We start from the raw sequence: 23,352 nt of genomic DNA, 5'->3' as shown, positions 1-23,352 counted from the left end.
CTCCTCAGGACTCCAGGAGTCACAGCCCTGGGTTGAACCAGGCAGCAGCTGTCTCCTGGGGAAGCTGCTGGAGCAAAATTCAGGGCTGGATGTTCTGGAGAGGGAGATTAACTTAAAGCCAATTTGGCATTCATTTTAAAGCGTTTGTTCGGTGAAGGTGTGTTGGGATAGCCTGCTTGAAGTGCCCAGGCCTGCCAGGACAGGACTTGGAGCAGCCTGGGACACTGGAAGGTGTGGATGAGATTTAAGGCCCCTTCCCACACAAAGGACGATTCTGTGCTGTGATCTTCAGGTTTAATCTTCCATCAGTCTTAGGCAAAGTGGCTGGTGCTGGTCTTTGTTGCTTCATTTGGGTATTCCTGCAGCTGCAGCCCGTGGAGATAACAGAGAGGAAGGGAGATAGCAGGAGGGGGCAATGAATAACCCATCGTGGCTGCTGAAATGTGGGACCATGCTGTTATCACTTCAGGGCTGTCTGCTGATTAAATCACTTGTGTCCCGTATTCAGGCTCTTTTTGGTCTTGATGAAAGCACCAAATTCCTCCGGGGTTTGGTTTGATTGCTGTTGATGGTGCAGTTGATTATCAGCACCTGGCAGCTCTTTAAAGCCTTGGTTTATTGTTCTTGCTGCTGCTGCCAGTCAATCTTCATTCCTGGCATTTGTGTTGCAAATACCCAGGGCTTGTCCTTGGGGTGGCAGCAAATCTGGGCCCCTCAATCCTTGACTCTCCCAGTCCTTCATCCCTTCTGGTCTCTTTCCCTGGTTGAACCCCTCGGGCAGACACGAGCCAGGGCTCAGGAGCTCCGTGGTCAGGAGGGGGTTAATCTGAATGAACCCACTTTTACAATAACACGACCTTCCCTTCCTACAATCCAAACTTTGCTGCAGCGTTGCCGCGTTCTTCCCTGCAACAACAACTAGCACAGGCTCGGAACAAGATAACCATGTCATATTTTGGGAGATATCGTTTAGCCTGGCTTCATTTTTCCTTCTGGAGTCGTGTCCAAGGGCAGCACAAACACAGAGACCATCTCGTGTCCCTGCTCGCTGCCTTGGAGACAACAGGAGCAGCCAGCACAGAAAGGCCCAGCCAAAGTTCTGAGCCACGAGAGAGCTCCTGCAGGGTGGGAGAGGAGCCCCAAATCTCTCCAAATCAGCCTCAGGGCACCCAGTGTTCTTCTGAGATCCAGGAGTGGCCTGGGGGAGCGGAGAGCCCTGGGGAAGGTTCCCAGTTCACCCACTGGTTTGGTGGCCAGCTCCCCATGCCACATGGACAGACACGAGTTAGCACAGACTGAACTTGTGAGGTTTGGGAAGCAGCTGGACACCAGCCCTGCCTCTGCAGGAGCCTGCATCACTGCCCAGGCCATCTCGCCATGGGAAGCATTCCCTTGTCCCCAGTCCCTCTCCAGTTCTCCTGACACCCCTTTAGGCCCTGGAAGGGGCTCTCGGGTGTCTCCTCTGCAGGTGAACACCCCCAGCTCTCCCAGCCCTGCTGAACTCCATGGCCGTGGCGTGGTCCCAGCTCTCCAGCCTGCCCAGGTCCCTCAGGATTGCCCATCCCTGGCTCTGGTGTCACCCCCTGGCAGTGCCATGGAAGGGCTGGATCAGCCCCGTTTGGTGCTCGCATGGGCCCGGGCACGCAGCAAAATGCCAAGTGTTAGTCTTAGGAAGTAGAAAACGATGTGAAAAGCAGCCAGAAGGGCCTGTTCCATAATCAGGAAGAGGGAAGGGTTTTAATTGCCATGTTTTATAAACACACAGCTCTTCCTCCCCAAACGCCCCGGCTGCACGAGGTGCCAACACCAACAGCCTCCAAGGGAGACGTGGGGCTGGGGCTGTGGGCAGGAGCCAGATCCTGCTGGGAGGGCTGGGCTGAGAGGGGCACCCTGCCCTGCCCTGCCCTGCCCTGCTGGAGCCAGATCCTGCTGGGAGGGGTGGGCTGAGAGGGGCACCCTGCCCTGCCCTGCTGGAGAACTGGGCTGAGAGGGGCACCCTGCCCTGCCCTGCTGGAGAACTGGGCTGAGAGGGGCACCCTCCCTTGCCCACCGTGCCTTTCACAGCCCAGGCAGCTGCAGGGGCACGCCAGGGGTCGGTGCTGCTGGGGTTGGTGCTGCTCCTGATGTGCTGCTGGGGTTTGGTGTTGCAGGGTTTGGTGCTGCAGGGGTCGGTGCTGCTGGGGTTGGTGCTCCTGATGTGCTGCAGGGGTTTGGTGCTGCTGGGGCACACCAAGGGTCGGTGCTGCAGGGGTTTGGTGCTGCTCCTGATGTGCTGCAGGGTTTGGTGCTGCAGGGGTTGGTGCTGCAGGGGTCGGTGCTGCAGGGGTCGGTGCTGCAGGGGCACACGGTGGGTTTGGTTTGCTGGGGTCAGTGCTGCTCCCGACGTGCTGCTGTTCTCCCCAGCAGAGTTCTGCCGCATCGACAAGGCGCTGTGCCACGACGAGGACGAGCAGCTCAGCTTCGAGGCCGTGCGCAACATCCACAAGCAGATGGACGACGACGCCAACGGCAACGTGGACGTGGAGGAGAGCGACGAGGTCAGTGCGGGGCCTTGAGCTGCTGGAACGGAGCTGGATGGAGCTGGGAGGAATAAAGAGCATTTTTATTGAAGGGCCTTCAAAGGCCACACCCTTTGTGGTTCAGTCCTGGCTCTGCCCAGGTGGCTCCAAGATGGGTGAAAGCGCTTGGTCAGGAGATCTCACATTTTTATTAGTCCATCTGCATACAGGAGTCAATTCGCCAATTAATAGCTTCAAATGATGAAGTTTCATCCTCCTTGCTCGCTTGCCCACCCTCCTCTTTTCACGTTATTTGAGCTTTGGGCCTGAAGTTTGAAGAGATTGTCCTTGAGTCTCCAGCTGGAATAGGATTGTTTTGTCTTCCCCACGCTGTGAAAAGATCCCAGTAACACTTAATATAAAGCTGAAAGCTGCACACAAACAAAACAGAGAATCTTTAAAACCCAAGGTATCAGCAGGGCCTTGTCCAGCCCGGTGCTGGGGCTGCTCTCACAGTCAGGCTGCTGTGGCTGGGGCCGCACTTGGGCTTGGTCCTTCTCCTCAGCACAGAGGAAGCCATGTGTCACCTTGTGGTGTCTCAGCACTGTCGCCAGTGCTGCCTGGGGCTTCTCCTCGCTGCTGGGGGTTTGTAGCCACTTCCCTGTTCTCAGAGCAGCTGTGGCTGCTCCATCCCTGGCAGTGACCGAGGCCAGGTTGGATGAGGCTTGGAGCAACCTGGGGTAGTGGCAGGTGGTGGGATTAAATGAGCTTTAATGTCCTTCCAACCCAAACCATTCCATGATTTTGTGTTTACTGCATTCTTCCACCAGCCAGCTAAAGCAGTTTCAGTCTGTGTGTGCTTACTGCAAAAAAAAGGAGCAGCTTTTTGTTGTGTCAGCCTTGGACACTTTAGCTGATAAAGGATTGAAGAGAAAGAAAGTTGTTGTTCTTTGTTTACACAAGCAGGGATGGAAATAAGAGTCTGCTGGAAAAGGAAAGCTCTTTGTTTGCAGTGTTGCCTCAGTTGTGGTGGGTGCTCGTTGGAGGTGAGGAATTCTGTCTTCTAGGGAGAACTGGCAGCTAAACAGGAAAGCCAGAGTGTTGGAAGCTGAGAGAAGCACGTGGGTGCAGGGATCTGCTGCCACTCATGGGTGGCTCTGCAGTCCCAGGTCACAGACCCCAGCCTGGTTTGGCTGGAAGAGACCTTAAATCCACCCAGTGCCACCCCTGCCATGGCAGGGACACCTCCCACTGTCCCAGGCTGCTCCAGCCCCAGTGTCCAGCCTGGCCTTGGGCACTGCCAGGGATCCAGGGGCAGCCCCAGCTGCTCTTCCAAATCCAGCATGTCCCTCTGGAGCAGGGACAGTCCCCAGGGACTCAGCACAGGCCCCTGCTGCCAGGAGCTGCTGGTTTGGGGTGGCTGTTCCCAGCTTGCAGGGCTGTTCCCTCTGCCTCAGTCCCACTTGACTGAGCAATGAAAACAATTGAAAAGCTTCCAGTTGCATTTCCTCCACCACTGGAGGTGTTTCCCTGGAGGCAGCTCCCTGCACTGGGTGGCTGGAGCTGCAACTCAGCCTCTTCCCAGGAACTGGGGCAACCTTGGGCAGCCCAGTTCAGCCCAAGCGTGCTGCTCCCTGGCATTAAATGAGGAACAGGCCTCGTGTCCTTAGGGCTGGGCAGAGCTGGCAGTTTTGTGTCTCTGAGCAAATCTTGCCCCCACTCCCACTGGCGTCATTGGGAGCTCCTGGTACAAAACACTGCTGGGAACATGTGCTGAGAGCTTTGGCACAGAGACGCTGCCAGGGTGGGGGGATTCCATGGGTTTTTCCAACAGGCCCCAAATCACTGCCTTGGTGCTCTTACAGCCGCTCCCCAAATCCCTCTGAGCTGGATCTGAGCAGTGCTGAGCCCTGGCAGGGCTGTTCCTGCTCCAGCACCTCTGCTCCTGCTTCTAGGAGGGCAGCAGGGCTGGAAAGGGGTCTGGAGCACAAGAGAGGCTGAGCCTGGAGAAAAGGAGGCTCGGGGGACCTTGTTGCTCTGCACAAGTCCCTGCCAGGAGGGGACAGCCCCAGGTCAGGGAACAGGGACAGGAGGAGAGGGAACGGCCTTCATTGAACCACGGGAAGTTCAGCTTGGACATTGGGAAAATTCTCCTGGAAAGGGCTGTCCAGCCTGAGTGGGGCACAGGGGCACAATCCCCTTTCCTGCTGGGATCAGCACAGGGCACAGGGATTTCGGGTCCCAGTGCCCGTGGCCAGGTCCTGTGGAGCTTCTCCCACCAGTGCCCAGTTCCTTCTCCCCAGGGCTGCTCCCAGTCCCTTCTCCTGGGCTGTCTGTGCTGGGATTGCCCCCAGCCAGAGCACTTAGGCTGTTGCATGTACAGTTGGACTCCATGATTTTGGAATATTTTCCAGCCTCAGTGGTTCCCTGTCCCTGGATTCCAGCCATGCAGTTGCTGCTTTACCTCTGCTAAGCTTTTATTGAAGTTGCATTAAGTTCACCTGTTAATAAGCTCTGGAGCCACTCAGTGAGGTATTGCAGGAATTTCCCTCCCTGAGCTGGCTCCTGCTGTGTTCTCCCTGTCAAGGTTATCACTCTCCCCCACATGGACCCTGCAGTCAGGTTTAACTCTGAGCTCTGGGGGGACAGCTGCAGGGGGATTATTGGGAAGAATGCAGGAGGCTCAAATTTAAACCTTTTATGGGGTTCATGGACTTCCAGGATGGTCTGTGTTGGGAGGGACTTTAAACCTCATCCAGTTCCACCACCTGCCACGGGCAGAGACACCTTCCATTATCCCAGGTTGCCCTAAGCCCAGTCCAGCCTTGGATTGGAACACATCCAGGGGTGGGCATTTTCCTGGCTGATTGGGAACTTTATATTTTCATTTATTATTTTGGCCCCCGCCCTTTGGGGGTAAGTGATGGGAGTATTTAGTTTGGACTGAAGCCCCTGCCTGGGCAGAAGGGGACACACAGACAACACAAGTATTTTAAAAATAAATTATGGGTGGAGTTTTGTCCCACAGCTTCACGCTGTCCATAAATCATCCTTGCAGTTTTCCTGCTGGGAAGTGAATTTTCAATGAAGTGGCCTCGATTAAAGTGAAAGAACCGTCCCTGATGGGGAAATCTTCTAATGAGGGCTCTATTCCTGTGTCCATGCTCACAGCAAAGGCAGCTGTGGCTCTTTGGGATGTGGGTGCCCGTGGCAGGGCTCTGGGATGCTGCCAGCCTGGTTTCCTCAGGAAACACGGTTTGTGTTGCTGCTCAGTGTTTCTGTGCCTCTTCCCAGGGCTGGATCTGCTGCCCGGGTCCCTGGGCAGGGACAGGCCTTGGGGACAGGGGTTGTCTGTGCCTCTGGAGGAGCTGGGAGCTGGGGAAGGTGGGGAGCACAGCGAGCTGCGGCGCGTGGCCGGGCCTGGCCTTGGCTCGGCACCGCGGCAGGGAGGGTGGCACACGTCCAGGGCTGTGGGAGGGATGGGGAGCGCTGAAAAATCACTTCAGTAGCTGCAGCTTCTGCAGATAAAAACACCACAGAGTTCAGGCAGAGGTTGGACAATGCTCTCAGGCACAAGGTGGGATTGTTGGGGCTGTGCAGAGCCAGGACTTGGACTTGATGATCCTTTTGGGTCCCTTCCCACTCAGGAGATTCTGTGATTCTATGGGGAAAAAAGCCCTCCAGAAAATCCCATTTTGCGGATCTGCTCATTTCTGAGTGTGCCTTCAGCCAGCAAGTTTGTCCCCAGTCCCTCTGCAGCTCTCCTGGAGCCCCTCCAGGCCCTGGCAGGGCTCTGAGCTCTCCCTGGAGCTTCTCCTCTCCAGGTTGAACATTCCCAGCTCTCCCAGCCTGGCTCCAGAGGGGCTCCAGCCTTGGAGTAGCTCTGGGGCCTCCTCTGGACTCTCCAGCAGCTCCAGGTTCTCCTGCTGTTGGAGGCCCCAGAACTCAAAGATTAGCATTCCCAGGCTGAGTGTTGCCACTGTGATCCCAGCTCCTCCTGGGGTTTGTAGCAGTGGTTCTGGTCCTGTTCCTTTTGCCTGGTTAACCAGAGGTTGTCTTTCCCTGAACTTGGTGTGGATTCTCAGGTTTGACTCAGTTTCCGTGTGGATTCACAGCCTGGCTGAGGCTGGGGTGTCTGTGTGGGACCTTGGAGATGGTCTGGTCCACCTCTGTGCAGGGCTTGGAGCTTTGGGTGTCTCCAGCCCGGGTCAGTGGGATCTTTAACACTTGGCAGCGCTGCTTTCAGTGCTGTGCACAGTGTTCCTTGTGCCTGGGGTTTGGAGTGCCTGGGACAGTGGGAGGTGACCCTGTCCATGGCAGGGGTGGCACTGGGTGGACTTTAGGTCCTTCCCAACCCAAACCAGTCTGGGGTTCTGTGGTTTGGTCTTTTCCCCAGAAGGTACTGGTGGAAAATGTGCTTTAAGGTCTCTGGGCTTTGGTGGGCCCAGCCCAGCTCCCCAGCCCCATCCTGCATCCCCTCCCTGCTCATTTTTCGGGACATCCCCCAGCCCAGCCCAGCCCTGTCCCCTCCGCCGAGCCCTCGGGTTTGTTTTGGGCGCCGTGAGCCCGAGGGAAGCTGAGGAGGGAACTGAGGGATCACTTTTCCTGTCTCTGCTCCCGAGCTAAATTTACAGAGCAGCAGCTGACGTGCTGGGTGCTGGGGCAGGGCCGGTGACACCGGTGACATTGCCGCCCTCCGGCGCGGTCACGGCGGCACCCACGGGGCACGGCGCCCCTCGGGATCCCCACAGCTGAGCCCCGAGGCTCAGCCCCTGCTGAAGGCACAGATTTCCCAAATTCTCCCATTTTCCTGCCATCTGAAAGGCACAGCCCCGGGCTGGAGCTGCCCCCCAGCAGCTGCGGTGCCTTGCAGGGAGCTGGAATCTGAAGCTGCCCAGACCTTCTCCGTGCCCTGTCTGGTGTTAAAGCACCATCCCCAGATCTGAGGGTGTTTGCTGGGTCTGGGTATCGGCCTCTTGCACGGGGGAGAGCCCAAGGATGGAGCTGCCTGTGGGGATTGTGTCCTGGGGGTGGGAACGTGGAGTTATCCTCGAGCTTGGTTCCACCTGTTGGGCCCTGGCATGTGAGTGCTTCTCTGTCTGCTGGTGGTTTCACAGCCTGGTTTGGGTTGGGAAGGACCTCACAGCTCCTGTTCCATGGAATCGTGGAATGGTTGGGTTTAGGAGGGATTTTAAAACCCACCCAGTGCCACCCCTGCCATGGCAGGGACACCTCCCACTGTCCCAGGCTGCTCCAACCTGGCCTTGGGCACTGCCAGGGATCCAGGGGCAGCCCCAGCTGCTCTGGGCTCCCACTGAGCTAGGTTACATAGATTTATCTATATTTTTCAGTGGAACTGCCTCCCCTCCTGCCCATGGCATTTGTTCCAGCTTGGATTCAAAGGTGCAGATCAAATCCAGTAATAATTTTTGGGTTCTTACTCCATTGACACCAAGCTGGTTCCATTGTGCCACTTAGGTGAATTTTTGGTATTACTATTATTCAAAGAAAAGTCTGGAATCCCAAGACTGAAGGTTCTAATTGATTATGCCTTCTCTGTATTAAAATGAATTTAACATATTTACTTTGTGGCTGGTCTCCCCAGGAACAGAAATATTCAGGGGTACTGAGGGAATATACTTATATCTGTATAAAAGATACATGTGTATATCTTATATATCTAATATATCCATTATGGGTTTTAAATTCAGATTTATTACGACTTCCCCATCAAAATTCATACTATTCAGAAATTTTTTTTATGCTCCTCATCTCCCTAAAAGATGAACCAAAGCTTAATCCTGCTGTTAATTCCTCTCCTAGTTCTTGAGGGAAGACTTGAATTACCATGACCCAGCAGTCAAGCACAGCACTTTCCATGGAGAGGACAAGCTCATCAGTGTGGAGGATCTCTGGAAGGCCTGGAAAACATCCGAAGGTAAAAAAAGGGCAAAAAGCCAAGAAATCCTTTCCCAGGAGTGCCAAAGAGTTTGGATTTCAGATGCCCTGGGCAGAGTGTGCAGCTCTCAGGAGGAATGTGCTGCTTTTTTCCTCCCTTGGACCAGGCCTTGTACCCCTCCAGCTCCCTTTTTGAGGTGTGGATTCCCAGGATTTCCTTGGAGCTGGTACTTCCAAACTGTTCCTGCTGCACCTGAGCGTGGCCACCAAAGGATCGGTTCTTGTTTTGTTCCTCTGCCCTAGAAATGTGTGTTAAAGACAGCCAAATTCCAGGTTCTTCAAACACCCGGGGGTGATAACATCCTCAATATTCAATAGAGCTGCTTGGGAGCTTTCCTGCAGGTTGTGTTTTCCTTAGGAGAAACGTTTTGAACATGAAAAGCTCCTTCACAGTGAAAAGAAGGGAGAGTAAAATGCAGGAAGTGACATAAGTCCAGTCCATATAGAAATAACTTGTAGCTGTTCCAAAATGCTGTTGTTCATCCCAGCACCCAGGGAGGTGTTCAGCCTCTGCTGAGAAACTTCCTGAAACTTGGGAATCCTGAAACAAACTTTTCAGATTGCAAGTGCTTCCCCAGTGCTTTCTGTGTGAAAAGTTCTGTGGTAGTTCCGCTGAAATTATTAATCCAATTTTTAGTGCTCCTCAGCTCTAAAAGAGGAGTACTACCTACATCCACTCCTTGAAATACTGGATATTAATCTTCTAATCAGTTCACAGCCATAGCACTTTCAGTTTCTCACTTGTGTCCTGTTTGCATTTGGCTTTTCTGTGTTAGCCCTTCAGTTCCCCTGGTGGGGTGTGCTCTGTGTTCCCAGAGCTGTGGGTGCAGCTGCAGCAGTGCAGCAGTCCCAGGGGCACTGAATGGACACTGAGAGCAGCATTTGCAGCCAGGATTGGAAACACGCTGGGGCTGTGCATGAGGAGAGAAGCTCCAGGGAGAGCTCAGAGCCCTGCCAGGGCCTGGAGGGGCTCCAGGAGAGCTGCAGAGGGACTGGGGACAGGGATGGAGGGACAGGAGCCAGGGAATGGCTCCCACTGCCAGAGGGCAGGGCTGGGTGGGAGATTGGGAATTGGGAATTGTTCCCTGGCAGGGTGGGCAGGGCTGGGATGGAATTCCCAGATTCCCCTGGATCCCTGGCAGTGCCCAAGGCCAGGCTGGACACTGGGGCTGGAGCAGCTGGGACGGTGGGAGGTGTCCCTGCCATGGCAGGGGTGGCACTGGGGGGGATTTGGGGTCCCTCCCCATCCAAAGCAGTCTCTGTGATATCCATGTGATGATTCCAGAGCTGTGTATCCCAGACCAGACACTCTCCCATGGAGCTGGACAGGGATGTGTTGAAAATTCATGTCCACATCGCTTTAGGAGTGGCACAATTGCCCAGGACAGGGATGGAAACACATCCTGGGGGGATATCAGAGCTCTGTGGATGTGGCACTGGAGAACATGGTCAGTGCTGGGGATGTGCCAGTCTGTGGGCTCAGAGGGATTTTCCAGCCTCAGGGATCCAGTGATTCCATGACTCTGAATCCCTTTGCCTCCTGTGTGCAAGGAGTGCTTTGTGTAAGAAATATTTATCCCATTGCAGGGCTGTTTACACACGGCTTTGCCTGGAGTGTGTTCTGCTGTCAGCTGGGAAAGGGTAGAAATCATTAGGGGTGGAGGAGAACATGCCCTGATACTTGCCAGGCCCCCTAATTACTGAGCTGTCCTGGCTCTGTCCCTGTCCCTGGCACATCCACGTCCCCAGCAGGGCTGCCATGGCACAGGGGGTGTCCAGTGCTGGACTGAGCTCCTGCTCTTGTTTTCCCTTGCATCATCTTGTGGATCTGGCTGACAGAATACGTGACTGCTTTCTGGAGGGGGCTCTGCTGTCATGGAACCACAGGAGTTTGGGCTGGAGGGACCCCAAATCCCCCCCAGTGCCACCCCTGGCAGCAGGGACACCTCCCACTGTCCCAGGTGCTCCAGCCCCAGTGTCCAGCCTGGCCTGGAACACTTCAGGGAAATTTGAAGCTGATTTTGGAGTTTGAGCTGAAATGGTGAATCAGGCTTGTAGGAAAGGTCTGCTCCTTCCTGTGGGTGTGCAGAGCAGCTGTGAAGGGCACTGCCATCCCGCAGGGATCCTGTGGCTGGGCCATGTCATCTGTTTCCAAGCCATTGCTTTTCCTCCCTTCCATTGCTGCTGTTCCTGGTCACACATGGAAAGGAAAAAGATATTTCTGCCCTTTAATTCTGACAGAATTTAAAGTCTGTGATGCTGTTAGAAGGTGCTGGATCTGAGGGATGGCACCTGGGTGAGCCTGGCCCTGCCAAAGCAGTGGAAGCGATGCCAGATCAGCCCCTGGGGTGAGGAGGCAGGGCCGGGCCCTGCTCATCTCGGTGCCTGTGGTTCTCAGGGATTCCTTCCCACAACAGGCACGGCAGCATGTGGAAGTGAGAGCAGCCAGGGGCTCTGGAGGAGCCAGGGCCAGCAGTGCTGCTGGCTGGGTGCCTTGTGGGCCTTCATCTCCCTCATCTCTGCCAGATCCCTCATCTCTCATTTCTCTGAGCTCCACCTCCCTCATTTCTCTCTGCTCCCTCAGGTTTGTGAGCTCCCTCAGCTTCCTCATCTTCATCTTTCTCCACTTCATCAGCTCAATCAGCTCTCTGAGCTCACCCATCACTCTCATCTCCCCCATCTGTCACAGCTCCATCTCCCTCATTTGTCCCAGATCTCCCATCTCATTTCTCTGAGCTTCATCTCTCCCAGATCTCCCATCTCATTTCTCTGAGCTCCATCTCCCTCATCTCCCTCAGCTTCCCCACGTCCCCCAGCTCCTTCATCTCTCCCAGGTCACCCATCCCTCCTCTCCCTCACCCTCAGCTCCCCGTGGAGGCGTTGGGCTGCCTGGAGCTTGGGAAGATGTTTCTGTGCTCGTGGGCCCAGTCAGGGCTGGCACTGCAGCAGGACAGGGCCAGGGGATGATAAATTCAAGTGTAACAAAGCCCCTGACCAATAAACACATCTGCTGTGTCCCAGGCCAGGTTGGACACTGGGGCTGGAGCAGCCTGGGACAGTGGGAGGTGTCCCTCCATGGCAGGGGTGGCACTGGGTGGGTTAAATCCCTCCAACCCAAACCAGTCTGGGATTCTGGGACTGTGTTTGCCTTCAGAGCATTGCTGTAAGGACAGCACAACAAAGTGGCAAAGGCTGGAGCCTGATTTCCTAAAGTTTCATAATTTATGGCTCTGGAGCTGCATGACAGCTCCAAAAATAATCCACAGGTGCCCAGGGGAGGAGGTTAAGGAGCAAAGTTCACCTGGTTCACCGGGGCTGCAGCTCCTGCTCCACCTCCTCCCACAGATCCTTTCTCAAGCTGCTTCCAATGGTTTTTCCCGTTGGTTGCTCCATATGTGCTTTTCTTAGTCAGCTCAGAGGGAATCCCAGAATCCCAGACAGATTTGGGTTGGGAGGGACCTCAAATCCCACCCATTCCCACCCCTGCCATGGCAGGGACACCTCCCACTGTCCCAGGCTGCTCCAGCCCCAGTGTCCAGCCTGGCCCTGGGCACTGCCAGGGATCCAGGGGCAGCCCCAGCTGCTCTGGGCACCTGTGCCATGGGTCTGGAGCAGGGGATGAGGATTTGGGAGCTGCCCTCAGGATCCAGGGCCTTTGTGCATGTGCTGAGGATGAGCATTCCCTGTTGGGAGTATGGAGGCAGCAGGATCAGCTGGCTGATAGGAATCCCAGGAATCCCCGCTGTCACCTGCAGTGCTTTGGGTGTTGCCCTGCCAGGCTGCCCTGCCCGAGCCCTGCTGGTGCCATGGCCGGAGGTGGAACCTCCTCTGCTCCTCTATCTGATGGCCTCGTTGCATGATTTAATTCTGGGAGCTGGGAGCACAGGGGCAAACAGCCCTGGGAGGGGTGTGTTGTCACAGGGAAAGCTCCAGGCAGCTCTTCCCGTGCCGTGTGGGGTCTGTGGGAGCTCAGGGGCAGCAGAACCTCAGGAGTTCCTGAGTCTGGGCAAAAATGGTCCTCAGGGGGAGGCTGAGGTGCTGCAGGACTGCCTGGAGTGTCCCACTGCCAGAGGGCAGGGCTGGATGGGAGAATTGTTCCCTGGCAGGGTGGGCAGGGCTGGGATGGAATTCCCAGAGCAGCTGGGGCTGCCCCTGGATCCCTGGCAGTGCCCAAGGCCAGGCTGGACACTGGGGCTGGAGCACCTGGGACAGTGGGAGGTGTCCCCATGGCAGGGTGGCACTGGGTGGCTCTGGGTCCCTCCCCACCCGAAGTGTGACTCCCTGGTACCTCATGGAGCCCGGATGAGCTGTGGGCCTGCTCTGCTCTCTGCAGTGTACAACTGGACGGTGGACGAGGTGGTTCAGTGGCTCATTTCCTACGTGGAGCTGCCCCAGTACGAGGAGACCTTCCGCAAGCTGCAGCTCAGCGGCCACGCCATGCCCAGGTCAGTGCCAGTCCTGGTCAGTGCCAGTCCCGGGTCAGTGCCAGTCCTGGTCAGTGCCATGCCCAGGTCAGTGCCATGTCCTGGTCAGTGCCAGTCCTGGTCCGTGCCATGCCCGGGTCAGTGCCAGTCCCGGGTCAGTGCCAGTCCCAGGTCAGTGCCAGTCCCAGGTCAGTGCCATGCCCAGGTCAGTGCCATGCCCAGGTCAGTGCCAGTACCAGGTCAGTGCCAGTCCCAGGTCAGTGCCATGCCCGGGTCAGTGCCAGTCCCGGGTCAGTGCCAGTCCTGGTCAGTGCCAGTCCTGGTCAGTGCCAGTCCCGGGTCAGTGCCAGTCCCGGGTCAGTGCCAGTCCCAGGTCAGTGCCAGTCCCGGTCAGTGCCAGTCCTGGTCAGTGCCAGTCCTGGTCAGTGCCAGTCCTGGGTCAGTGCCAGTCCTGGTCAGTGCCAGTCCCAGGTCAGTGCCAGTCCCGGGTCAGTGCCAGTCCTGGTCAGTGCCAGTCCCGGGTCAGTGCCTGCAGTGTCCCTGTGGGATGTGTGCAGGGACAGAACCAGGGCCTGGCAGGAGTCAGCTGCTCTCAGCACCGGAAATTCCTTGGCCTGTGCACTGCCCAGTTCTGCTCCAGCTGTGAGCAAAAAGAGGGGAAATTCGGGTTAGATACGGGGAAGGAATTGTTCCCTGGCAGGGTGGGCAGCCCTGGCACAGGTGCCCAGAGCAGCTGGGGCTGCCCCTGGATCCCTGGCAGTGCCCAGGCCAGGTTGGACACTGGGGCTGGAGCAGCCTGGGGCAGTGGGAGGTGTCCCTGCCATGGCAGGGGTGGCACTGGGTGGGCTTTAAGTCCATTCCATGTAAGAGGAGCACTGGCTGGGAGCCAGCCTAAACTTGTAACAGGTTTGAAATACCTCAGTGCATTGTTTTATATAAGGTTCCTGTTGCTGAAAAAGGGCTTTTTCAGCTGACTGGGAAGGAGGGATTAACTGGGGATAAAATGAGGGTGTTTTTGAGGCAGCTCAATGTCCACATTCCTTCCAAGGGAGAGCTGTGCTTTGTGGTCTGTGACACAGGATGTAAAGGCAATGGAGATTTGGTTAAAAAACAGTTATTAGTGATTGGTAGGACACCAAAAGATGGGTTTTGATGGGAAATCAATGTCTTGTGTTCTCAGGTTAATGAATTAGGCCTGGCCCTGTTTTTTCCTGTGCTCTCCCAGTCCTAAAAATGCCACTGCAAAGTGTCCCAGAGACACCGTGGTTAGAGACTACAGCAGTGGGGGATTTGCCCTGGCAGCAGGGAGCTCCCAGGCCCTGCCTGCTCCTCCCTGGTGCCTGCTGTGTGGCTGGCCCTGGTGGATGTGCCCGCAGCTCCTTTCTCCCGTGCAGGCTGGCAGTGAACAACGCCACCATGATGGGCACGGTGCTCAAGATGACCGACCGCAGCCACCGGCAGAAGCTGCAGCTCAAGGCTCTGGACACGGTGCTCTTCGGGCCTCCTCTGTGTGAGTACCCAAACCCAGCTGCCAGGCTGGGCAGAGACCCCCGGGGCCACCAGCTCTGCTCAGACTGGGCACCAGAGCCAGGCCTGGGGACCCAAACCGCAGCCTCACCCAGGGAAGTCCTCCCAGCACAGTCCCCTGGAGCAGGAACGGGCTGGTCCTGGATTCATGGAGCAGCTCTGTAGCCTGGAGCACCCTGGGCTGGCATTCCCACCCCAGAAGGCTCTCCCAGAGGTGCAGCTGGGATCTGCCACTGTCCTGCTGGCATCTCCTGTGTGAGAGTAAATCCTGCTGCCCTTCGGTGGTGCTGATGGTGGGGGCGAGGTGCTGGAGGCAGCAATCCTGCCTGCTCCCAGGGCAGCTGCTGCCATGTCCTGCAGCTGTGTCAGGAGTCTGGGCTCTCCTGGGGCTTCACTGTCATCTCCTGAGGCTCTGCTGGTGGCTCAGGCTGTCACTACCCACCTCTGGAGGAGGGCAGGAGCAGCAGGCTGGATGGGAAGTTCAGGGTGGCTGGTGGGAGGCCCTGGGCTCCTTTGATGCTTTATCAGGATCTTAAGCTCTCTGATGTGTATCTCCATGCTCCAGGTGCTCCCAGTTCCCTCTGGCTCCTGTCTGCTCCCTGCTGAAGGTTCTTTTGTCTCTCTGCTTAGCTGGCATGGCTTTCTCCTGGGCTTTGTGTGCAGAGGGGTGGAATCCCCCCTGTCCTGCTGCCTGTGAGAGGGAACACTACAGGAATTTTGGGGTTCCAGCGCTCGTGGCTGGGGCATGTCTGGCCTCTCCCACTCCAGCACCCCAAGTCCTGCTCCCCAGGGCTGCTCTCCATCCCTTCCCACCCAATCCTGGGAAACTGCCTGCATGGTGTGAACCACAGTGTGAGGCTTGGCAGAGCCATAGAAGGGGAATCACAAGCCTGGTTTGCACAATCAGCCATTTTTGCTCACAGTTATTGAAAAGCCTCTTTTTGCACAGGCACAGTTTGGTTTTTATTTATTGCCTATGTTAAATGTGAAGGTTTTTGATGAGTTGGTGGCTTGGCCAGGTCTGGTGGAGCAGTTCTGGGTGATCTCCAGCAGTGGCTCCAGCCCAGCGACTCCTGCGCTGGGGGTGGAATTTTTACAGACTTGTTGTGCTGTGTAAATGGCAGATGTAAATTGTGAGTGAATGGCTTGTACTGGCTGGCAATTAATGTCTGTTGCCATGCTGGAGCTGTTCGTTCTGCCCTGCAGCTCCCTGGCCCTGCAGCCTGACCCTCCCTGGGGCACTGAGATCAAAGTGTGCAGGGAGCCGTGGTGCTCCGGAGCCAGGGCTGCTCACCCACTGGGACCTTCTCAGCCCAGAGCTGCTCACCCACCTCCCAGCTCCTGCCTGGGACCTTTCCAGCCCAGGGCTGCTCACCCAGCTCCCAGCTCCTGCCTGGGGGCTTTTCCAGCCCAGGGCTGCTCACCCACCTCCTGCCTGGGACCTTTCCAGCCCAGGGCTGCTCACCCACCTCCCAGCTCCTGCCTGGGGGCTTGGAGCAGCCTGTGCTGTGGAAGTTGTCCCTGGGATGAGCTTGGAGGTCCCTCCCAACCCAAAGCATTCCATGGTTCTATGACTCTATATTCAGGGTGTGTGAGAAGAGGAAATACACTTTAAATCTGCTGCTGAAGGAGAGGTTAATCCCTTTTCAGATGGTAAAATTTGCTGGTTTCTGGTCATCTGAATGGCTTTGTCTCCAGTCATGGGGAGGGGTTGTTTATCTAAACCAATTCCTTCGGGAATGGATTGCAAAACACCGTTCAGAGCCACCAGCAAGTGGCAGCTTTGGGCAGTGCTCAGTGACCTTTAAAGCTGCAGAAGTGCTTCACACCTCCTTTCCCATGGTCGGGGGAGCTGGCTCTGGAGGGGAGCTGGGCTCTGGGGGCTCTGAGGTGCTGGCACTGGGAAGTGGTGCACAGGCACAGAGTTCAAGGGTTTGTCTCCTCTCTGGAAGCTCTGTTCACCACAGGTGTAAAAGCGTTGATAAAAGCAGCCTCCATGGGAGCCCCACTCCTCCTGCAGGCTCCTAAATCCAGACACCTGCTGCCTGTGGGGATCACAGCAGGTGGACACAGTGCTGTTCCTGCTGCTGGGTGAAGCTTTTCCCAGCCCAGGGCTCCAGGGCTGGATGTCTGACGTGTGGCAGAGGTTTCAGCCAGATTCCATGGCCAGTTTCCATGTGGATCTGCAGGCTCCTGCCATCCCCCCAGGTCTGGTTCCTGCTGCCAGACTCCATTTCCTCCAGCAAACAGGTCTGACCACTTCAGCTCTGTAATTAATCCAAGTGCAAGGGAGCGTGCTACAATTATAATGTAAGCAGGGTGAGGTGGTTCCTTCTGTGTCTGTCCCTTTGGGGTCCTGCTCCTGTGGTTCAGGAATTTATCTACCACAAAATACCACAACTTCAGGTGAAACATGGAATCCTAGAATAGTTTGGGTTGAAGGGACCCCAAATCCCACCCCTGCCATGGCAGGGACCCCTCCCACTGTCCCAGGCTGCTCCAGCCCCAGTGTCCAGCCTGGCCTTGGGCACTGCCAGGGATCCAGGGGAATCTGGGAATTCCATCCCAGCCCTGCCCACCCTGCCAGGGAACAATTCCCAATTCCCAATCTCCCACCCAGCCCTGCCCTCTGGCAGTGGGAGCCATTCCCTGGCTCCTGTCCCTCCATCCCTGTCCCCAGTCCCTCTGCAGCTCTCCTGGAGCCCCTCCAGGCCCTGGCAGGGCTCTGAGCTCTCCCTGGAGCTTCTCCTCTCCAGGTTGAACATTCCCAGCTCTCCAGCCTGGCTCCAGCCCCGGGGCTCCTCTGGGCTCTCTCCAGCAGCTCCAGGTGCTCCTGCTGTTGGTGGCCCAGGGCTGGAGGCTCTGCAGGTGCAGCTTTGCTGCTTTTGAACCTGGGAGAGAACTTTCTGTCACTTCAGCTCCTTCCGTGCTGCCCCCGTGCCCTGGGCAGGGCCCGAGGCCAAGGCTCAGGCTGTTCCTGTGCAGCTGGCTGTGATTTCAGTCCTCTGGCTCTGTCCCTGCCCGCAGTGGGGTGGCACAGCCTGTCCTGCACCCCTGTGGCTGCTCCCAGCAGCAGGCAGACCTGGGCTCACCCTGCACCTGCAAAGGCTGCGGGAAAAGCCACGTACACCACGGAAAACAGAATTCTCTCTCTCCCTTTCTCATCTCCTTTATCACAGAGTGATTGTTCTGCTCAGCTGCAGGGCTTGATGTCCTGCTGGGTTTGCAGCTCTGCCTGGGCTTGGTGTTTGAAAGAGGTGAAATGATTGAACAAGGGGGGAAGGTCTGGAGCTGCAGGAGGGTTGGCTGGGATCAAATACCAGAAAAAAGCATCTACAGTGAAAGTGAGAAAATGGAGATGCTCCCAGGGCTGGAGCCCCTCTGCTCTGTGGGGCCAGGCCGAGGGGGAATGGCTCCCACTGCCAGGGGCAGGGCTGGATGGGAGATTGGGAATTGGGAATTGTTCCCTGGCAGGGTGGGCAGGGCTGGGATGGAATTCCCAGATTCCCCTGGATCCCTGGCAGTGCCCAAGGCCAGGCTGGACACTGGGGCTGGAGCAGCCTGGCACAGTGGGAGGTGTCCCCATGGCAGGGGTGGCACTGGGTGGGATTTGAGGTCCCTCCCAACCCAAACCATTCTGGCATCCCATGCTTCTGCATTTCCATGCAAGCTGAGTTTCCCTCAGTTTGCTCATCCCCGTGCCCTTGGGCAGCGCTGGCGCAGAGGAAGGATGTGTGCAGTGCTGCTGTGCTGGAGTGGGCACAGCTGGCACCAGGGCCAGGACAGGGACTTGCCTGGGGTGGGGTGGGCAGGAGAGCAGGGCTGGGGTGGCTGTGGTGGCTGTGGGAGCACACAGCACCTGAACACTGGTGTCAGCCCCCTGCTCTCCAGATGGGAGCTGCAGGGATTGGGCTGAGGGATCTGCAGGCACTTGCCAGGATCTGCTCCCTGGAAGAGGATGTTGTGACAATCCATCCGGAGGGGAGCGGGGCCAGCGCTCGCCGTGTTTAGCTCTGAGTGTTGGGTGTGCTCCGGCTGTTTTCAGGCAGTGATGGGTCACAGCTGCTGGGGGAGCTGGTGCTTGGCTGGCTCCTGGGCTCTGGGGAGGGCTCCTGTCCCTGTCCCTCTGCAGGGAAAGCCTTGCATCATGGGCAGGGAGCAGCAGCCCTGTCCCCACGTGTCCATCCGGGTCACTCCTGCTGTGCTCTGCCTTTCCAGTTCGGGTTTCCACCTCCCAGGTCCCCTCCTGTGTCCCCCCAGCTCTGCCAGTGGGACAGATGTGGTTTGGCTGGGGAGGGCTTCATCTCCTGTCCAAGCCACCCCTGCCATGGCAGGGACAGCTTCAGAGGCACAGCTTCTCTGGCACCCTCAGTACAGGCATTCTCCCCTGTGTCTGGGGTGAACTGCCTGTTGTTTGGTTCCAAACCAAATTATACTGATCAGTAAGTCCCACCTCACTAGACTGAGCTGCTCTTTCATTTGTGGCTTTTCCCGCTCACACTTGGTTGAGTTACAGGAAAAAAATCTGCTTGACTCATCTTTTTGTGCTTTGTTTAGCACTTCAGCCCCCACTTAATTACTTTCATCCTCTCACATGCATCAACACCTTTTCTTGAATTAACTGTTGAAAAGGGGAATTTCCACACTGAGTTGTGAGTCTGATGGAAAGTTTGGCAAGTTGACAGTTGGACACTTGAGCTGCCCCAGCTCTGATCTCAGCAGTGTTTTTCCAAATGTTTATTTTGTTCTTAGTTACCTGTGCTGCCCTGTGAGATCACAGCCGTTCTGGAGGGTTTCCTATCTGCAGTTTCCCCTGTACCACTTACTGCCAGGCAAATTGGAGCTGGAAGATTTGGAATTTCATCTTTTTATTGTTGTGGCTGTGCCTGCAAATTGAATAAGTATTGTCAAGCTTCTGCTTTCCCCCTGAACTATGGACACAGCTCGTCTCTTCCCTTGGTGAATCCCGTGCCACAATTCCCTGTCAGACTGCCCGAGCTCTCCTGTCCCACTGGAGCAGGCAGAGCCCTTGGAGCTCTCCCTGGGTGTTTGGCTCCAGCAGGGTCTCTGTCTCTCGCAGTGACCCGTCACAACCACCTCAAGGACTTCATGCTGGTGGTGTCCATCGTCATCGGCGTGGGCGGCTGCTGGTTCGCCTACATCCAGAACCGCTACTCCAAGGAGCACATGAAGAAGATGATGAAGGACCTGGAGGGTCTCCACAGGGCTGAGCAGTCTCTCCATGACCTACAGGAGAGGTAGGTTCCCGCTGTCCGTGCTGCTGGAGCTCTCGGCTCCTCCTGCAAGGTTCTGTCCCTTCAGGTTTGAGGAAATGCTTGTTTTTAGCTGCCCTGGAGCCTCACACCAGAGTCAGCCCCTTCCCAAGGGACCTGGCAAAGCTGCCAGCAGCCTCTGGAGCTCAGCTGGGCGCTGGCTCCTCCTGCAGGGACTCCTGGAGCAGGCTGTTCTTTCCCAGTCACAGCAGCAGGGAATGCTTTGGGTTCAAAGGGACCTTAGGGCTTGTCCAGTCCCACTCCTGCCATGCAATCCAGCTCACGTGGAATTTGTCATCCAAGGTTCTTCCACCTTGGCTTTTGATGGCGAAAAAGCGTGTTGGAGCAGTGGGAGCACTCAGGGATTTACACAAACCCTCTTGAATTCCTGGAGCTGTGTGGGGAAGCAATACCCGAGTCAAAGGGTGTTGCATACATCATTTTGAAGTATTAAATAGGAATATCTGGGCTTTTGGCAGATAGATCAAAACCTGCAGCCTCAGGAATGAGGTCTCTGCTCCCAGGAATCACTGCAATGGTTCCAGTAGAACTACTGGTGGGAGAACATGCTCCAAGAGAGCCTCTGGACATAGGGATCCCTGGGACAGGGAGGAGCCTTCAGCCCTGGTGATGACAAACCCGTGGGGTGCTCTGGCAATGGAATATTTTAAGGGCAGATTTAGCAAATAATAGAGCAGGATAGTCTGGGGCTGGAACAATTTTCTGTGAGGTTTCAGGGAATTTGGGAGGACAAACCTTAACTAGGCTGCCCTGTGAGCTGGTGGCTGCATTTCCAGTGACTTCTGTGAACATGAGTTTGATGCCAGGTTCTCGTCCTGGGGTGTGGTGAGTGCCCTGTGCGGGCACCAGGATCCTGAGCATGTCAGGCTGCCCTGCAGAGCTGCAGCCAGCCAGTTCTGGGAATCTGTGTGGTCTGTGCCCAGGTCTGCAGCCTCACTTCTTGCCCACGAGCCCATTACAGCCCGTGAGTGTTGCTGGAAGGGCTCCTGCTCCCCAGTGAGGTGGCAGCAGTTGGTATCTGTGAGGAGAGCGAGCTCCCAGGTGATGGAGCCACGCTGGGCACCTTCCCCTGGCACAAAGTCCTCTCCCCTCTGTGGCTCCAGCCCACTGCTGCTTCCACACAGCCTCGTGGAGTTTTCTGTTACAGCTTGGGAGCACTCCCAGAGAAAGTTGGGTTTGTTTTTCCTGCATCTGGAAGGAGACAGGAATCCCTTCTGTGTCCATCCCTGGAGCAGCTGGGTGTCACCTTCAGCTCCAAACGGGGACTGCGCCTGTGGGGAACGACCTTGGGCCCTCAGCTGAGGGCAGAGCCACGTCAACAAGTGGATGTTCCTGGGAAGTCCAACTAATGCTCTAAAGCCCCTCAGGAAGAAACACAAAACCGCTGGTGCTCACACTGAGCAGCTCGGGCGGGCTCGTTCTCCACAGAGGGCACAGAGGGCACTGAGCAGGAGCTCAGGGACACAGAGGGCACCGAGCAGGAGCTCAGGGACACAGAGGGCACCGAGCAGGAGCTCAGGGACACAGAGGGCACCGAGCAGGAGCTCAGGGACACAGAGGGCACGGAGCAGGAGCTCAGGGACACAGAGGGCACCGAGCAGGAGCTCAGGGACAGGGAGGGCACCGAGCAGGAGCTCAGGGACGGGGAGGTGAGCTGGGGGCCTTGGGAGGCCTCCTGAGGGGAAATACTCCTCCTTCACTCCCTCATCCTTGCCCAGCGGGGTCCAGCTGGCATCTTCAGCTGCCACAGGAGCAGCGAAAACTGCAGAGAGCCCCCGTGCTGCAGGGCCTGTGGAGAAGCTGTGCTCAGAGGTTTCTTCTCCAGGGCTTGCAGGGCCCTGCTGTCGTGGCTGGGTGAAGCTCAGTGCTGAGCAGACCTCTGGAAGGTGCAGAGTGCCTCCCCAGGGCTGCTGGAATTTGCTGAGCAGCTCAGACACGGTCCTGGGGAGCTGGGAGTGTTCATTCCAAACCCCAGCCTTTATTCATCTTCAGAGCACGTTTGAGAACACCCTGCAGCAGTGGCACTTCCCAGTCCTTAAGTGACTCATCAGGATCATCAAGTCTTGGCACATCCTCCTGAAGCCTGGAAGGAGTGGGCAGGTCTGTTTGGAGATGTGTGGAAGAGCTGATTGTATGGAATCTTCTGGAACATGAGCCCCCTGGTTGCCCAGAGCAGCTGGGGCTGCCCCTGCATCCCAAGGCCAGGTTGGACACTGGGGCTGGAGCAGCCTGGGGCAATGGGAGGTGTCCCCATGGCAGGGTGGTCTCACTGCTGGTTCCTGGTGCTGGGGATGATGCTGAAAACGTCCATAACACCCCTCAGCCGTGCCCCCAGACCCCTGTTCATCCCCCTGGCCAGGCACGAGGGGGACACATCACCAGCGTGTCACTTGTGTGAGTGGGCATGGCTGTGGGGCACGACAGGCCCCGGGCAGTGCCAGCAGGGCATGTGGGGTGTCCTGGTGGCTGCAGGGCTGTGCCAGCCTGTGTCAGACACGTGTTTTCAGTTCTGCAGCGCCTCTTCATCACTGTCACCTTCACTTCGGGACAGCTCCGTGTCTCTGTTGAATTCTTCTTGGTAATGGTCTTGGCTGACCGTGTCTTCCCCTTGGGACAGCTTTTTGTTGAACTCCCCTGGGACAGTTCTTGGTCTCTGTTGAATCCCCTGGGACAGTTCCTGGTCTCTGTTGAATCCCCTGGGACAGTTCCTGGTCTCTGTTGAATCCCCTGGGACAGTTCCTGGTCTCTGTTGAATCCCCTGGGACAGTTCTTGGTCTCTGTTGAATCCCCTGGGGCAGCTCCAGGTCTCTGTTGAATCCCCTGGGACCGTTCCTGGTCTCTGTTGAATCCCCTGGGACAATTCCTGGTCTCTGTTGAATCCCCTGGGGCAGCTCCAGGTGGTGCCATCTCCCCAGGTACAGGTGACCCTCTCTGAGGGTCCCTGGCCAGCCCCACAGCCCTGTTGGGAGCCTCAGCACAGGCAGCTCCTCGTGGAGGATCCCACTGATCCACGGAGATCCAGGGTTCCATTGCTGCCACAAATTCCTACTGATCCAGTTCTGTCATGAGAAGGAATAAGAAGGTCCAGGCAGGATGAAGGCATGTCTGAATTTGCAGGATGTTTTGGGAGGAACGTGGATCCCTCCTGTCTGGGTGGCCTGATGTGCTCTGGCAGATCTTCCCCTGCTTTGTTTTATCGAAGGCTTCACTTGGGTGAAAATACCGAAAATTGAGCTTAATATGAGCCTTGTTAGAGGAAATCTGGGTGTGCTGTGGGAAATGAAGAAAATGCACCCTGAGTCTTTGATCAATGAATCAAACTGAGATCAAGCAGCTGACAATTTCCTTTCTTCCCATGGTGAACTGTCTCCCTGGCATCCTCATGGGCAGGGCAGGGCACAGGGCTGGCTCTGGTGGGTAGATCAGAGCACAGGGCTGGCTCTGCAGGGTAGATCAGGGCACAGGGCTGGCTCTGGTGGGCAGAGCAGGGCACAGGGCTGGCTCTGGAGGGTAGATCAGGGCACAGGGCTGGCTCTGGGTAGATCAGGGCACAGGGCTGGTTCTGGGCAGAGCAGGGCACAGGGCTGGCTCTGGTGGGTAGATCAGGGCACAGGGCTGGTTCTGAGGAGCAGAGCAGGGCTGGCTCTGCAG

General features: G+C 56.6%; 1 protein-coding gene across 13 annotated transcripts in view; it reads left to right on the top strand.

The window, feature by feature from the left end:
* STIM1 (stromal interaction molecule 1) overlaps positions 1–23,352 on the top strand; it is a 74,007-nt gene that overhangs the window by 23,367 nt on the left and 27,288 nt on the right. For 11 of the 13 annotated variants that reach the window (XM_072936254.1, XM_041719111.2, XM_041719118.2 and 8 more), the window contains 5 exons: positions 2,404–2,537; positions 8,322–8,436; positions 12,790–12,901; positions 14,275–14,390; positions 19,488–19,665. In XM_072936254.1, coding sequence (XP_072792355.1) covers positions 2,404–2,537; positions 8,322–8,436; positions 12,790–12,901; positions 14,275–14,390; positions 19,488–19,665 — 655 coding nt within the window. The remainder of the gene's footprint in view (positions 1–2,403; positions 2,538–8,321; positions 8,437–12,789; positions 12,902–14,274; positions 14,391–19,487; positions 19,666–23,352) is intronic. The other 2 variants (XM_041719112.2, XM_041719127.2) reach the window with 1 other exon arrangement.

The sequence above is a fragment of the Taeniopygia guttata genome, chromosome 1, assembly GCF_048771995.1.
Source record: "Taeniopygia guttata chromosome 1, bTaeGut7.mat, whole genome shotgun sequence".
In the NCBI taxonomy this organism is placed as follows: Eukaryota; Metazoa; Chordata; class Aves; order Passeriformes; family Estrildidae; genus Taeniopygia; species Taeniopygia guttata.
This window is presented reverse-complemented; position numbering and strand designations above follow the sequence as displayed.